Below are 13,840 nucleotides of genomic sequence, written 5' to 3' on the forward strand. Positions count from 1 at the left end.
TAAAAACCAATATAGCGTCTGATTACCAATCAAATTAGCCCCCTCCGAAGTTTATATGACCATGCTTTCTATAAGAAAACCTTATGGTTTTCTGGGCATAACTCACAACCCTTAACCTGACGGCTGCGGGTTTTGTTATCCTACATAATTTCCGGACCGTTGGGATACGCTGAACTAAATGGCTATCTAAAAATTTTGAGTGGAAGTGTTTAGAGAAATTATGGGCGTGGGGAGGGGGGAGGTATTTGCCCTTTGATTATTTTCTACTAATAAAAAGGCACTAGTCTTCTCAATTACCAATCGAATGAGTCCTTTTTGAAGCTTCTACGACAAAACTTTCTATAAAAACCTTATATGCCCGATGGGCATAACTTAAGACTCTCGTCCTGAAGACTATGGGGGGAGGAAAGTCATCCTCAGAGACGTAATTTTCAGACCTTTCAACTACGTTGAACAAAATGACCATATCGAAATGTTTATCGAAAAAGTTTGGAGAAATGATGGGCGTGGGGGCGGATTCTCCATCCGAATATTTTCGACTATTAAAAAGGGCAATAGCCCTTTCAATTTCCAATCGAATGAGCCCTTTTCGAAATTTCACGACAACGCTTTCTATAAAAAAAAATTATATGCTTCCAGGGCATAACTTACAACCTTAGCCCTGAGGGGTGGGGGGGGGGGGTTGTCATCCTCAAAGACCTAATTTCCAGAACTTTCAACTACGTTCAAGAAATTGGCTATCTCAAAATTTTGATTGGATATGTTTGTTACCCTCCAATCACTCTCGACTTTTAAAAAAGGCACTAGCCCTCTCAATTTCCAATTGAATGAGCCCCTTTTGAAGTTTTTACGACAATACTATCTATACAAACCTTATAATCCCCAAGGGCATAATTTAACACCTTTGCCCTGGGGGCTCTAGGAGGGTTTGTCATCCTCAAATACATAATTTCCAGAATTTTCAACTGCGTTGAACAAAATGCCTATCTCAAAACTTTTATTGGATTTGTTTGGGGAAATGGTGGGCATCTGAGGGGGGTTAGTTGCCCTTTAATTACTTTAGACTATAAAAAAGGCCACTAGTCCTTTCATTTTCTAATCAAATGAGCCCTCTTTGAAGTTTGTACAACATTGCTTTCTATAAAAACCTTATATGTCCCCAGTGCATAACTTACAACCATAGCCCTGAGGGCTGTGAAGGGGTTGTCATCCTAAAAGACATAATTTCCAGGACTTTCAACAATGTTGAAAAAATGGCTATCTCGAAATTTTGATTGTTTCTTTTTCAGGAAATTGTGAGCGTGTGATGGGGTTAGTTACCCTCCAATCATTTTCACCCATTAAAAAGGGCACTAGCCATTTCAATTTCCAATCGAATGAGCCCTTATTTTACGTTTTTACAACAACGCTTTCTACATAAGCCTTATATGCCCCCTGGGCATAACTTACAACACTTGCCCTGAGGTCTGTGGGGGGGGGGGCGTAGTCATTTTCAAAGACCTAATTCCAAATCATTTAACTACTAGCCCTTTTAATTTCCAATCGAATGAGTCCTTTTTCAAGTTTCTACGACAAAGCTTTCAATAAAAACCTTCCGAAGACTGGGGGGGGGGGGAATGTCATGCTCAAAGACATAATTACCAGTACTTTCAAATACGTTGAATAAAATGGATATCTTAAAATTTTGATTGGATGTGTTTTGGGAATGGTTCACTTGGAAGGAGTGTTAGTTGCCTTCCAATCACTTTCGACAATTAAAAAGGGCACTGACCATTAAAAATTTCCAATCGAATGAGCCCTTTTTGAAGTTTCTACGACAACACTTTCTATAAGAACCTTATATACCCCCAGGGCATAACTTAAAACCCTTGCCCTGCGGGCGGGGGGGGGGGCTGTCATCCTCAGAGACCTAATTTTTCAATGGCTATCTCAAAATTTTAATTGGATGTGTTTGGGGAAATGACGACAAAGCTTTCAATAAAAACCTTCTGAAGACTGTGGGGGAAATGTCATGCTCAAAGACATAGTTACCAGAACTTTCTAATACTTTGAACAAAATGGCTATTTTAAAATTTTGATTGAATATGTTTGGGGAATGGTGGGCTTGGAAGGAGTGTTAGTTGCCTTCTAGTCACTTTCGGTTATTGAAAAGGGCACTGATCATTAAAAATGTCCAATCGAATGAGCCCTTTTTGAAGTTTCTACGACAAAACTTTCTATAAGAGCATTATATGCCCCCAGGGAATAACTTACAACCCTTTCCCTGAGGGCTGGGGGGTTGTCATCCTCAAAGACCTTATTTTTCAGAACTTTCAAGTACTTTGAACAAAATGGCTATCTAAAAATTTTGATTGGATGTACTTGGGGAAATTGTGGGCGTGAGAGAAGCTTTAGTTGCCCTCCAATCATTCTCGACTATTAAAAAGGGCACTAGCGCTTTAAATATCAAATCGAATGAGCCCTTTTTCAAGCTAACACGACAAATCTTTCAATAGAAACCTTATATGCCCCCAGAACATAACTTACAACCTTAGCCCTGAGGGCTCTGGGGGGAATGTCATTCTCAAAGACCCAGAGACGAATCTCCAGCATCTTTATTGGGGGGGGGGGCAAGAGGGGTCCATATCTGGATAATCGAAGGGCATGGGATGTATAATATTTTTTTTCTCCACATTGAGGGGGGGGGCAACTGCCCCCCATCAATGACGCCCCGGCATCATTTTTACCCCCTTGCCACCCCCAAATGACGCCCCTGCAAAGACCTAATTTCCAGAACTTTCAACTACGTTGAATGAAATGGCTATCTGAAAATTTTGATTGGATGCGTTTGGGGAAAAGGTGGGCGGGAAAGGGGGGTTAGCTGCCTTCCAATTACTTTCAAGTACTAAAAAGGGAACTAGCCCTCTCAATTTCCAATTGAATGATTCCCTTTTGAAGTTCTACGACAACGCTATCTAGTAAAACCTTATATGCTCCCAGGGCATAACTTACAACATTTGCGCTGGGGGCTCAGGGGAGTTTGTCATCCTCAAATACATAATTTGCGGAACTTTCAATTACGTCGAACACAATGACTATGTCTATACTTTTTTTGAATGTATTTGGGGAAATGGTGGGCGTGAGAGGGAGGATAGCTGCTCTCCATTCATTTTCGACTATTAAAAAGGGCACTAGCCCCTTCAATTTCCAATCAAACCAGCGCTTTTTGAGGTTTCTGCGACAAAACTTTCTATAAAAGCATTATATGCCCCCAGGGCATAACTTACAGCCCTTGCCCTGAGGGCTCTGTGCGGGTTATCATCCTCAGAGACCTAATTTCCAGAACTTTCAGCTACGTTGAACAAAAAAAATATCTCAAAATTTTGATTGGATGGGTTTGGGGAAATGGTGGGCGAGAAAGAGGGTTAGTTTCCCTTCAATCACTTTCGACTGTTAAAAAGGGCACTAGTCCTGTCAATTTCCCATCTAATGAGCCCTTTTTGAAGTTTGTACAACATTGCTTTCTATAAGAACCTTATATACCCCCAGGGCATGACTGACAACCCTTGCCCTGAGGGCTGTGTGTGTGTGGGGGAGGGGGTGTCATCCTAAAAGACATAATTTCCAGAACGTTCAACTACGTTAAAAAAAATGGCTATAACATAATTTTTATTGTATGGGTTTGGTGAAATGTTGGGCGTGAGAGGGGGTTAGTTGCCCTCCAATTATTTTCAACTATTAAAAAGGGCACTGGCCATTTGAATTTCCAATTGAATTAGCCCTTTTTGAAGTTTCTATGACAACGCTTTCAATAATAACCTTATATACCCCCAGGGCATGACTTACAACCCTTGCCCTGAGGGCTTTGGGGGTGTAATCCTTAAAGACAGAATTTCCAAAACTTTAAACCTCGTTTAACAAAATGACTATCTAAAAATTTTGATTGGATGTGTTTGGGGAAAAGGTGGTCGTAAGAGGGGGGTTAGTTGCCCTCCAATCATTTTCGACTATTAAAAAGGGCACTGGCCCTTTGAATTTCCAAATGAATGAGCTCTTTTTCAATAAAGCTTTCAATAAAACCCTCATATTCCCCTAGGGAACAACTTATAACCCTTGCCCTGAAAACTCTGGGGGGAGTGGCCTGCTCAAAATTATATTTTCCAGAACTTTAAACGGCGTTGAATAAAATGGCTATCTCAAAACTTTGATTGCATGTGTTCGGGAAAATGGTGGGTGTGGAAGGGGTTTTAGTTGCCTTCCAATCACTTTCTACTATTAAAAAGGGCACTAGCCATTTCAATTTCCAATGTAATGAGCCTTTTTTAAGTTTCTACTACAACGCTTTCTATAAAAACCTTATATATCCCCAGGGCATAACTTACAACCCTTGCCCTGAGTGCTGTGGGGGTTTGTCATCTTCAAAGACTTAATTTCCAGAAAATTTAACCACGTTGAACAAAACGGCTGTATCTAAATTTTGATTGGATGTGGTTAGGGAAAAGGTGGGCGTGAGAAGGGGTTAGTTGCACTCCAATCACTTTTGACTATTAAAAAGGCCGCTAGTCCTTTGAACTTCCGATCGAATGAGCCCTTTTTGAAGTTTCTACGACAAAGCTGTCTGTAAAAACCTAATATGCCCCCAGGGCATAACTTACAACCATTGCCCAAAATTTTAATTAGATGTGTTTGGGGAAAGATGGGCGCGAGAGGGGGGTTATTTGCCCTCCAATCACTTTCGACCATTAAAAAGGGCACTAGCCCTTTGAATTTCCAATCGAATGACCCCTTTTTGAAGTTTCTATGGCAAATCTTTCTATAAAAACCTCATATGCCCCCAGAACATAACTTACAACCCTTACCCTGAGTGCTGTTGGGGGATTGTCCTCCTCAAAAACATTTCTATTTGAAAATCAACTACGTTGAACAAAATGACTATTTCAAAATTTTGATTGGATGTGTTTGGGGAAATGGTGGGCGTCGAAGGGGTGTTAGTTGCCTTCCAATCACTTTCGACTCTTACAAAGGGCACTAGCCGTTCCAATTTCCGATAGGATGAGCCCTTTTCTAAGTTTTTACGACAACTTCTTCGATACGAAGTGCCCTGGCCTAAACAAAAAAATTGTTCTTTACTTAGGCAGCGCTATTGCGCTGCCTATGATAACTCACACAAGCCGAAAACATACCATATCTCTGATTCATTATCACAGGAAGATCATAGTTATGAAGCTGCTTGGGATAAAACTAGATGCTAAGATTGGCCAAAAAATAACACAAACAAATTATTGTTTATATCGGCCATTATTTAACAAAACTTGAACTTTAGCGTAAAAAGCGAGGCATTGACGACGAAAAAAATTCCCTCATATACGTAATATGAGGGGGATCGCCCTCTTGTTAATACCTCACTCTTTACGCTAAAGTTCGAACTTCGTTCCAATTCTTTAAGAAAGACCCCTGAATCACAAAGGCCGTTTAATTAGAACAAATAGTTCTTTTTAAATTCCTAAAACTACTTTAGCGTAGAGAGCGATTTATTGAGTAGGGGAAGGACCGCCTCATATACGTAATAATTTTTCTTCGTTTTAAGTTTTAATGTTGCTCCTTACTTTCAGTTGAATTTTTTTTATTTCTGATTATTTTTCAAATAATGCTGGAAAATCTAGCGCCCCTTCATGAAAATTCTCTGCCCCCATGAAAAACTCCTCTATGGAAAAATCCTCCCACGTAATCCCTGACCCCCCCCCCCCAGAAGAAATTCCCCTGAAAACGTCTATATACTTCCCAATAGCCAATACAATATGTAAACAATGGGCAAAGTTCGTAACTTGCAGCCCTTCCCCTGGGGACTGTGGGGTATTAAGTCGTCCTCAAAGACATATTTATTAGATTTTAGACTATACTGAACAAAACGGCTATCTCAAAATTTTGATCCGGAGATTTTGGAGAAATAATGAGCGTGGGAGGTGGCCTAGTCGCCCTCCAATTTTCATGTCACTTAAAAAGGGCACTAAAACTCTGAATTTTCGTTTGAATGAGCCCTCTCGTGACATTCTAGGACCACTGGGTCGATACGACCACCCCTGAGAAAAATAAAAAAAAAAACAGACAAAAACACGCCTCCGTGATCTTTCTTCTGGCAAACAATAAAAAATTCCACAATTTTACAGATAGGAGCTTGAATCCTCTACAGTAGGGATACGCTGAACGCTGAATATGATGTTGTGATTTTCACTAAGATTCTATGACTTTTAGGTATGCAAAATAATGCAGATTTTCTCTGGCTCGTAACTTTTGATGGGTAAGACTAAACTTGATGCAACTTATATATTTGAAATAAAGACAAAAGTTCGATTCTTTTGATGTATCTATTAGTATCAAAATTCCGTTTTTTAGACTTTGGGTTACTATTGAGCCGGGTCGGTCCTTACTTGCAGTTCGTTACCATGAACTGTTTGATAGTTAAGCAAATTTGAGCTACTAGGTCTACGACTATGACACTGAATCTTCTGCAAAAATTCAAACTCCATGGGTTGTATCAAAACGGTCGATATTTTCTGTGCTTCATAGGGGGATTAGAAGTTGAACCATATTGATCAGAATATTAAAAATATTAGTGATATTTTTTGTTTTATGAGAGCAGTTAGAGAATTCCTTTCTAGTAAAGATGATTTTAATTTTTTTTTTGGGGGGGGGGGGTGTATTTAAATAATTAAGGTCTTTTGGTGTATGATTACAGTAATAAAATTGAAATTGTTTAGTCATAAGGCTTGTGGTGCCGGTTAGGATGTGCAATTTGCATTAGCTGTTTTATTTTTTACTCTTTCTTGTACTGTTCTGTTGTATTTTTGCCCCCCCCCCCCTCGGATAAGCTTTTACTTTATAGGGTGGCTTTTAATACTGGTCTTATACTTATTTAATATAATAAAAATGTTTCCCTCTCGAACAAGCAACCTGGAAAACTTTTTATTTCCCCTTGACCAATGGAATGATGCAAGAGAGTTTACACTTTTCCTCATTATTGAACTAATTTTTTGGTTTCGTCTTTCTAGAAAATAAATGTTTGGTTGTGTATTTTGTCTCCTTTGGCTCAGATATGTATGGATGTGAGATCCAAACTGTTTGAAAAAAAGTGTTTCGGATCTTCTGCGGAACTCTTTTTTGGCAGAGCCAGGTTTTCGTTAATTTTTTTCTATTTGAATATTGGGGCCCCTTTCGCTGGAGCACTGAAGAATACAAATCTCAAGCCCATCGTAAAAAAGATACTTGGCCCTTTGGGGTTCATGTTTTTAGCAGCCCATGCTTCAGATTAATTTTGCTGGTTCACTAGACTCCCTTTGTACAAAGACTTAGGTTCCAAGCCATTCGGAAAAAAAAATCGTTGACCCTTTTCGGATCCTTTTTCTGGGTGAACCAAGCTTTAATTTAGCTTTTGTTTATTAGTATTGGAGCCCCCTTGGCTCAAGGTCTTACACATACGAATTCTAAGGGGATAGTAAAAAAAAAGGTTTTACCTTTTTAGGATTTGCTTTTGGAGGGCACGCACCTCAACCATATGTTTTGTACGTTATGGTACCTTTGGCCGAGTGACATACGGGTATAAGTGTCCAACTAATTCGAGAAAAGAAAAATTTTTTCATCTTTGTGCCCTAAATACTCTTCCTTTTCAAACCAAACCCGAGGATAGACCTACTTGTTATTTTATGCATTTAATTTCAAATAAAATATTATGTAACTATGGCCACAAAAAAGTTTTCAATGATACTGCAGGGAAAACTTGTACTTCGCATTTTATAAAAGCTAATTCTGCTTTTTTAAAAAAAAAAAATTGGTGAAAAGTTGTGACATAAAAATTTTGAGTCGCTTAGTCTTGATTACAATATTTTTTCCTTTTTTTTTCTTTTCTTTTGCTTAGATTGACAATATTTTCTCTGTCTATAAGCATGTAAAAACTATACCATAGTAGAATGAATTCTCTCTAAAACGAAATTACGGATGTTAGCTCCCCCTCCTCAACTGAAGTTTAAAGTACAACCATTAAGGAGCGTAAGCAGAAGGATCCTACCACCCTTTTTCTCCTTTCAAAATGTAAATTTTTTCAAAATTATCCATACTCTTCACACTATTTACCCTTTTAATTTAGTATTTTGTTCTAATATCCCCCTGAAAAATTCCTGCCTTTGATTTTTTAACCATCTTGAAATAACAGAAAGTGCAATACCCTATTTGATATGATATGCTTATCCATTAAATTTTTCAATGAAACCGACAAGTTTAATCATAACTGACAACGGTGTAATTATTATATTTTTATTGCTTTTGTTTATTCTTGCCTTTAAGAAATAAGGTCTTAGAGGAGCAAACAGAAATTTGTTCTTTTCTTCTTCCAGGTTAGCCAAGATATAGCTTATCAAGTTGTTGCGACTTGTGCAACGTTTTACGTACCTCTTGCTGTTATTTTAGTTCTCTACTGGCAAATATTCAAAATTGCACGACTGAGGATTAGGCGAAAACCTGGCGCTCAAAAAATCAAGAAAAACTTTGATTGTGTCCAAATATCTGAGGGACACAGTGACGCACACCCTACTAATGAAGCCAACAGTGGAAATAAAACAGAAACTGTAGAAACTGCTCTAGATACCACTAATCAAAGTGAAAAAGAAACATCAACAGGGAATTTAAAGATAGAAAATGATCATCTTGCACAGTCACTGGTGAAAGGTAATGTATTTTCACTATTTTATTGCTTGAAATGTTTTCCCCTGTTGATTAGTATTAAACAAATGGTAAAGCTTAACATTATCTCGGTAGCCAATAATACTTAGCCTCGGTTTATAGTCTTCATTTATCTTCGGCTAACCTTGTATGGAGCAAGTTTTCTACTTAAGACTTCAAACCGTATTTGAAATTCTTTTAGACACTAAAATCCTTTGAGCAAAAATTTTATTTCGGCAAGTCCCTTTTGGTGGATTAATATAATGCTGCAAACAGTAAATCTACTCGCTTAGAGTGGAAAATTTGCTCTTCTTTAATTAGCTTAAGAATAGAATCAGCTGAAGGTACGTGTTTCCAAACGAGAAAAGATTAATTGAGTAAACTCTACTCTATTTCTGAGCCTTTTGATCGCATCTGCGTATGCTTCATACTATGGCTTAGGCAGCTCTACAGGAAACAGAACTGCTAGGATAAAAGGAAAGTTATGTCCGAGATGTAGTTTCAACTCCTCGAGCGTCAACCTTGATGACAATTAGTTCTGGTAATTGAGAATTCACTTCTTAATGTAATGTTTTACAAAAAAAAAAGACTTTCAAATACCTCTGTCATATTACCTTGAATATCAAATACAAGAACATAATTTGGTGCCTGGCTCTACTTTAATGTTCTATAGGCTTTTATCATATGAAACCTGTCCTTAATAGTGCCTAACCAAAATAGACACTAGTATATGAAATCACTCATTTTGTCTTTTTTAGTATTTTGTCTTCATTAGCCGATCTATTTGCTATATCCCATGGTCATAAAAATGATGTAAATTTATTTGAATTAGGTCTGGTATGCAAAATCCAAAGAAGTTCCAAAGTTTATGCCATGCTTCCCACGTGCTCGGGTACTGAGGAGTCACAATCTCACTATGCTTAATACCGCTGAATTTCCACTTAAGTTTCATGAACAAATAAAAAGTAATTGACCCAAATATCACAGTTTCAAAACTGATTGAAAAACTTAAGAAGAAAATTGCTGGAGACCAATGCTTAAGAATCCTTATTTGGTTTACTTTTAATCTGTCCATTTTGTTTTCTCTCGACTTGTGCTAGGCTGTAATTTACTAATGTTGTCCTTGTTTCACATGTTTTATTTTTCTTTTCTGCTCTGTTCTTTCGTTTGTTCTTGCAGATAAATTTTCAGCTAATATAAATTAAGTACTAATCAACAAAATAGGTAGGACTTTTGTATTTAGTCTAGGACTGTTTGCAGGCATTAAGACGAAGATTGGGATGCAATTAGACTGGAAGTGACTCTGTCGCTTGTAATTTATCTACATCCAGCCCCATCTTAATTTTATAGCTATTGTAGCGTTTGTCCAGAAGAGGGGATAAACTGTAATATTCTCGAAAAAAATAAGCAATAAAAGCAAAACAACAAAATCAGCGAAATGACTGAAAGTCTTATTAATTGACATTTTCATTAAGTAATGATTTGAGAATTCTGCTATTATAATGTATAGCTCAGAGGCAGAGGTGAACCTGCAGCATTTGTATCGGGGGGGGGGGAGAGAGGGGTTTATATCTTGTTAGTTAAGGGGCAAGGGCTATATAATAATTTTTTCTCCAAATATTGGAGGACCACTACTCCCGGCCCCAACCCCAAAAAAAAGAAGCCCCTGCTAAAAAAAAAGACAAACTGAACTCGTGTCGTTACTACTTTACGTAGGAGAAAAATTTTTCACAAAAATCACAAAATTTTATAATCGCTTTCACTTTAGTTGTGTCCCATCTATCACCATCACTAATACTAAGACATTTAATTTTGTAAATTGGTATTTCGAAATTTATACACATCCAGCTCCTCTAAAATAGATGTTTTTGTGTTACAGATTCTTTTTTTGCATGCGGAGAAAAAATCAAGAAAACATAGACCCTCTATTTAACTCCCAGAGAGGCTTTGACCCTAGTCTGCTTTCTATTTCTTTTTTTTTCATCAAAAATAATTATCATGTAGCACTGCCACTGGGGATTACTCATAGTTTCTCTTCCGCAATCTTCAATTGTATAGGGAATACCAAAGTATGATTATTATTCCCCAAAGAAGTGTCGGAGTATTCTGATAAAGAAGATAGAAATTCTAATCTCTCCTGTGCATGAATGAATTTCTACGAATGTAAGAAAAAGCCTTTTAAACATGAAAGCTCCTTATGAAAAGGCAGAGGTCAGCCATTGATAGCTGATATCTCACATTTTAATAAAGAAAAAAGATATGCTAAATAAAACATGTCCCCATCAATCAGAAAACAAAATTACTAATGCTTGACTAGTCGGCATGATTAGACATAAAGATCATAATGTCATCTAATAAACCATTCCAGGTGATGTACGGTAATGAAGTAGTGACCAATATCAATGACAACGGAGAACACAATAACTTAATTTAGATAAAAAACAATTTATACATCCAATTAATTTGAGTATTATACTAACACCAAGTATGCCATATTCATTAAATTAGTGTAACCTGTTAAAATTAAAACCATTAGAAAATTGGAACAATCATATGAAAAGGGAAAAGCCTTAAAGTTTTTCCAATCTGGATGAGAATTAAAATATCAACTGAAAATGTCTCACAACATTTGAATCGAGGCTCAAGCCCTTAAACTACTACTACTACTAACAACTCAATGCAGCACCAAGCTGCCTGAGGCCAGCACGGCTTTGCACGTTTGTCATCCATCCCAAACTATTCAATGCCTCTCTCTTTACACCCTCCTAAGAGGTTCTCATTTCTCTTAAATCTTTCCTAGCGACATCCCCTTATCATTTTCGGTGACAATCTGCTTTTTGTTTGGCCTTAGATGGCTGACCGACAAGGACGTTCCTTGGCAATCTCAATCTGTCATCCTTCATCCGTAAAACATATCCTAGCCATCTCAACCCTTCTCTCATAATGGCCCTAGAAAGTAGGATTGAACCAATTTTTCCCTGCAGTTTACTGTTTGAGGTACAATCAGTCAGTCGGGAACCCAAAACAATCCGTACGCAATTCCTCTGGAAAATATTTAGCAAATTCTCCTCTGTTTCTCGGAGCGCCCAAACTTCAGAAACATACTTGACTATTATCATCACTGCGGTTTCCAATATTCTAATCCTGGTTCACAGACTAATTTTCCTGTTCATCCAAACTTTTTTCAACTTTGAAAAAATACCCTGATGTATGCTCTTAGTAGAATGCTAATAATGAATTCTGGGCCTTTATGTTCCTTCCGGTTTTTCTGGTAGGTAATTCTATTCTACAGGGGCATTACACCCTTTCAAAGAGATTTACGCAATTAATTAAACCTGTATTATAAAACCAGCGCGTCTTGTTTCGAGTTTTAACGGACAAGATTTTGAAAAGCAGACATTTTTTTTTTCTTTTTTAGAATTTGCAAAAAAGGGGTCAATAGTGAGTGGAAAATTTTTTAATGCTTTTACAATCGGAGATGTTTGATTAACCTTTGCAAAAAAAAGGGGTAATGGGATTTGTGAATTGGAGCAGATGCCATGATTATGTACTGTATAATACACAAGTGATGTTTTGGAGCGTATTGTCAATTTAACGAGAAAATGACTGAAAAGTGTTTTGAGGGAGATGGGTTGCATGGAGGATTGAGTTGCATGAGAGTTCAGTTAAAGGGGGTACAGTTACACGGGGGGGTCGGTTATCCAGGGGTGCAGTTACACGGGGGGTCAGGTGCAAGGGGGTTGAGTTAAATGGGGATTGAGTTCCACGAGAGTAGTGCTTTGTTGTGGTTTAGCTTGTCACAGTTTTACAAGAGCTTTAAGGGGTTTGAGAGACTCAGTTGCCGAATTCCGAGTATTATTAATTGAAGTTATTGTAATTAAAAAATAAGATATTGTGTTTACTTATCAGTTTTTGTATATTTTTATATATCTTTACTGGGTTTTAGAGACCCGGTTTCAGGATTCCGAGTGGATTTTCTTTAAGTGGTGGTAATTAAAATCGAAATTTTTGTGTTAAATAAGTAGTTTTTGTATCTTTTAAAAGAGCTTTACGGGGATTGAGAGACTCAGTTGCCTGATTCCGTGTGGTTTTTCTTTACTTGTTGGTCATTAAAAATTAAATTTTTGTGTTAAATAAGTAGTTTTTGTATATTTTAAAAGAGCTTTAAGGTGTTTGAGAGAATCAGTTGACTTATTACGTGTATTTGTTCTTTAAATTCTTTTAAGTTGTTTTATATTTTAAAAGAGCTTTACAGGGTTTGAGAGACTCAGTTGCCTAATTCCGTGTGGTTTTTCTTTACTTGGTGGTCATTAAAAACGAAATTTTTGTGTTAAATAAGTAGTTTTTGTATCTTTTAAAAGAGCTGTAAGGGGTTTGAGAGACTCAGTTGCCTGATGCCATGTTGTTTTTCTTTACCTGGGGGTCATTTGTTGCATGTTTTAAAAGAGCTTTACAGGGTTTGAGAGACTCAGTTGCCTAATTCCGTGTGATTTTTCTTTACTTGATGGTCATTAAAAACGATATTTTTGTGTTATTTTTGTAGTTTTTGTATATTTTAAAAGAGCTTTAAGGGGTTTGAGAGACTCAGTTGCCTGATTCCGTGTGGTTTTTCTTTACTTGGTGGTCATTAAAAACTAAATTTTTGGGTTAAATAAGTAGTTTTTGTATCTTTTAAAAGAGCTTTATGGGGATTGAGAAAACTCAGTTGCCGGATTCCATGTGGTTTTTCTTTACTTGGTGGTCATTAAAAACGAAATTTTTGTGTTAAATAAGTGCTTTTTGTATCTTTTAAAAGAGCTTTACAGGGTTTGAGAGACTCAGTTTCCTAATTCTGTGTGGTTTTTCTTTACTTGGTGGTCATTAAAAACGAAATGTTTGTGTTAAATAAGTAGTTTTTGTATATTTTAAAAGAGCTTTAAGGGGATTGAGAGACTCAGTTGCCGGATTCCATGTGATTTTTCTTTACCTGGTGGTCATTAAAAACGAAATTTTTGTGTTAAATAAGTAGTTTTTGTATCTTTTAAAAGAGCTTTATGGGGTTTGAGAGACTCAATTGCCTGATTCCGTGTGGTTTTTCTTTACTTGGTGGTCATTTGTTGTATCTTTTGAAATAGCTTTACAGAGTTTGAGAGACTCAGTTGCCTAATTC

At 37.1% G+C, this 13,840-nt stretch overlaps 1 protein-coding gene across 1 annotated transcript in view; it reads left to right on the forward strand.

Moving 5' to 3' along the window:
- The window catches only part of LOC148951259 (5-hydroxytryptamine receptor 2A-like), a 208,534-nt gene extending 198,919 nt beyond the window's left edge, over nucleotides 1-9,615 (forward strand). Inside the window, exons 5-6 of the mRNA XM_089091042.1 lie at nucleotides 8,367-8,697; nucleotides 9,467-9,615. Of these exons, the coding sequence (XP_088947168.1) occupies nucleotides 8,367-8,697; nucleotides 9,467-9,615 (480 nt within the window). The remainder of the gene's footprint in view (nucleotides 1-8,366; nucleotides 8,698-9,466) is intronic.
- The last annotated feature ends 4,225 nt before the right edge of the window (nucleotides 9,616-13,840 follow it).

This window comes from Artemia sp. Qi Xiang Cuo, chromosome 6 (genome assembly GCF_049724085.1).
Source record: "Artemia sp. Qi Xiang Cuo chromosome 6, ASM4972408v1, whole genome shotgun sequence".
Classification (NCBI taxonomy): domain Eukaryota; kingdom Metazoa; phylum Arthropoda; class Branchiopoda; order Anostraca; family Artemiidae; genus Artemia; species Artemia sp. Qi Xiang Cuo.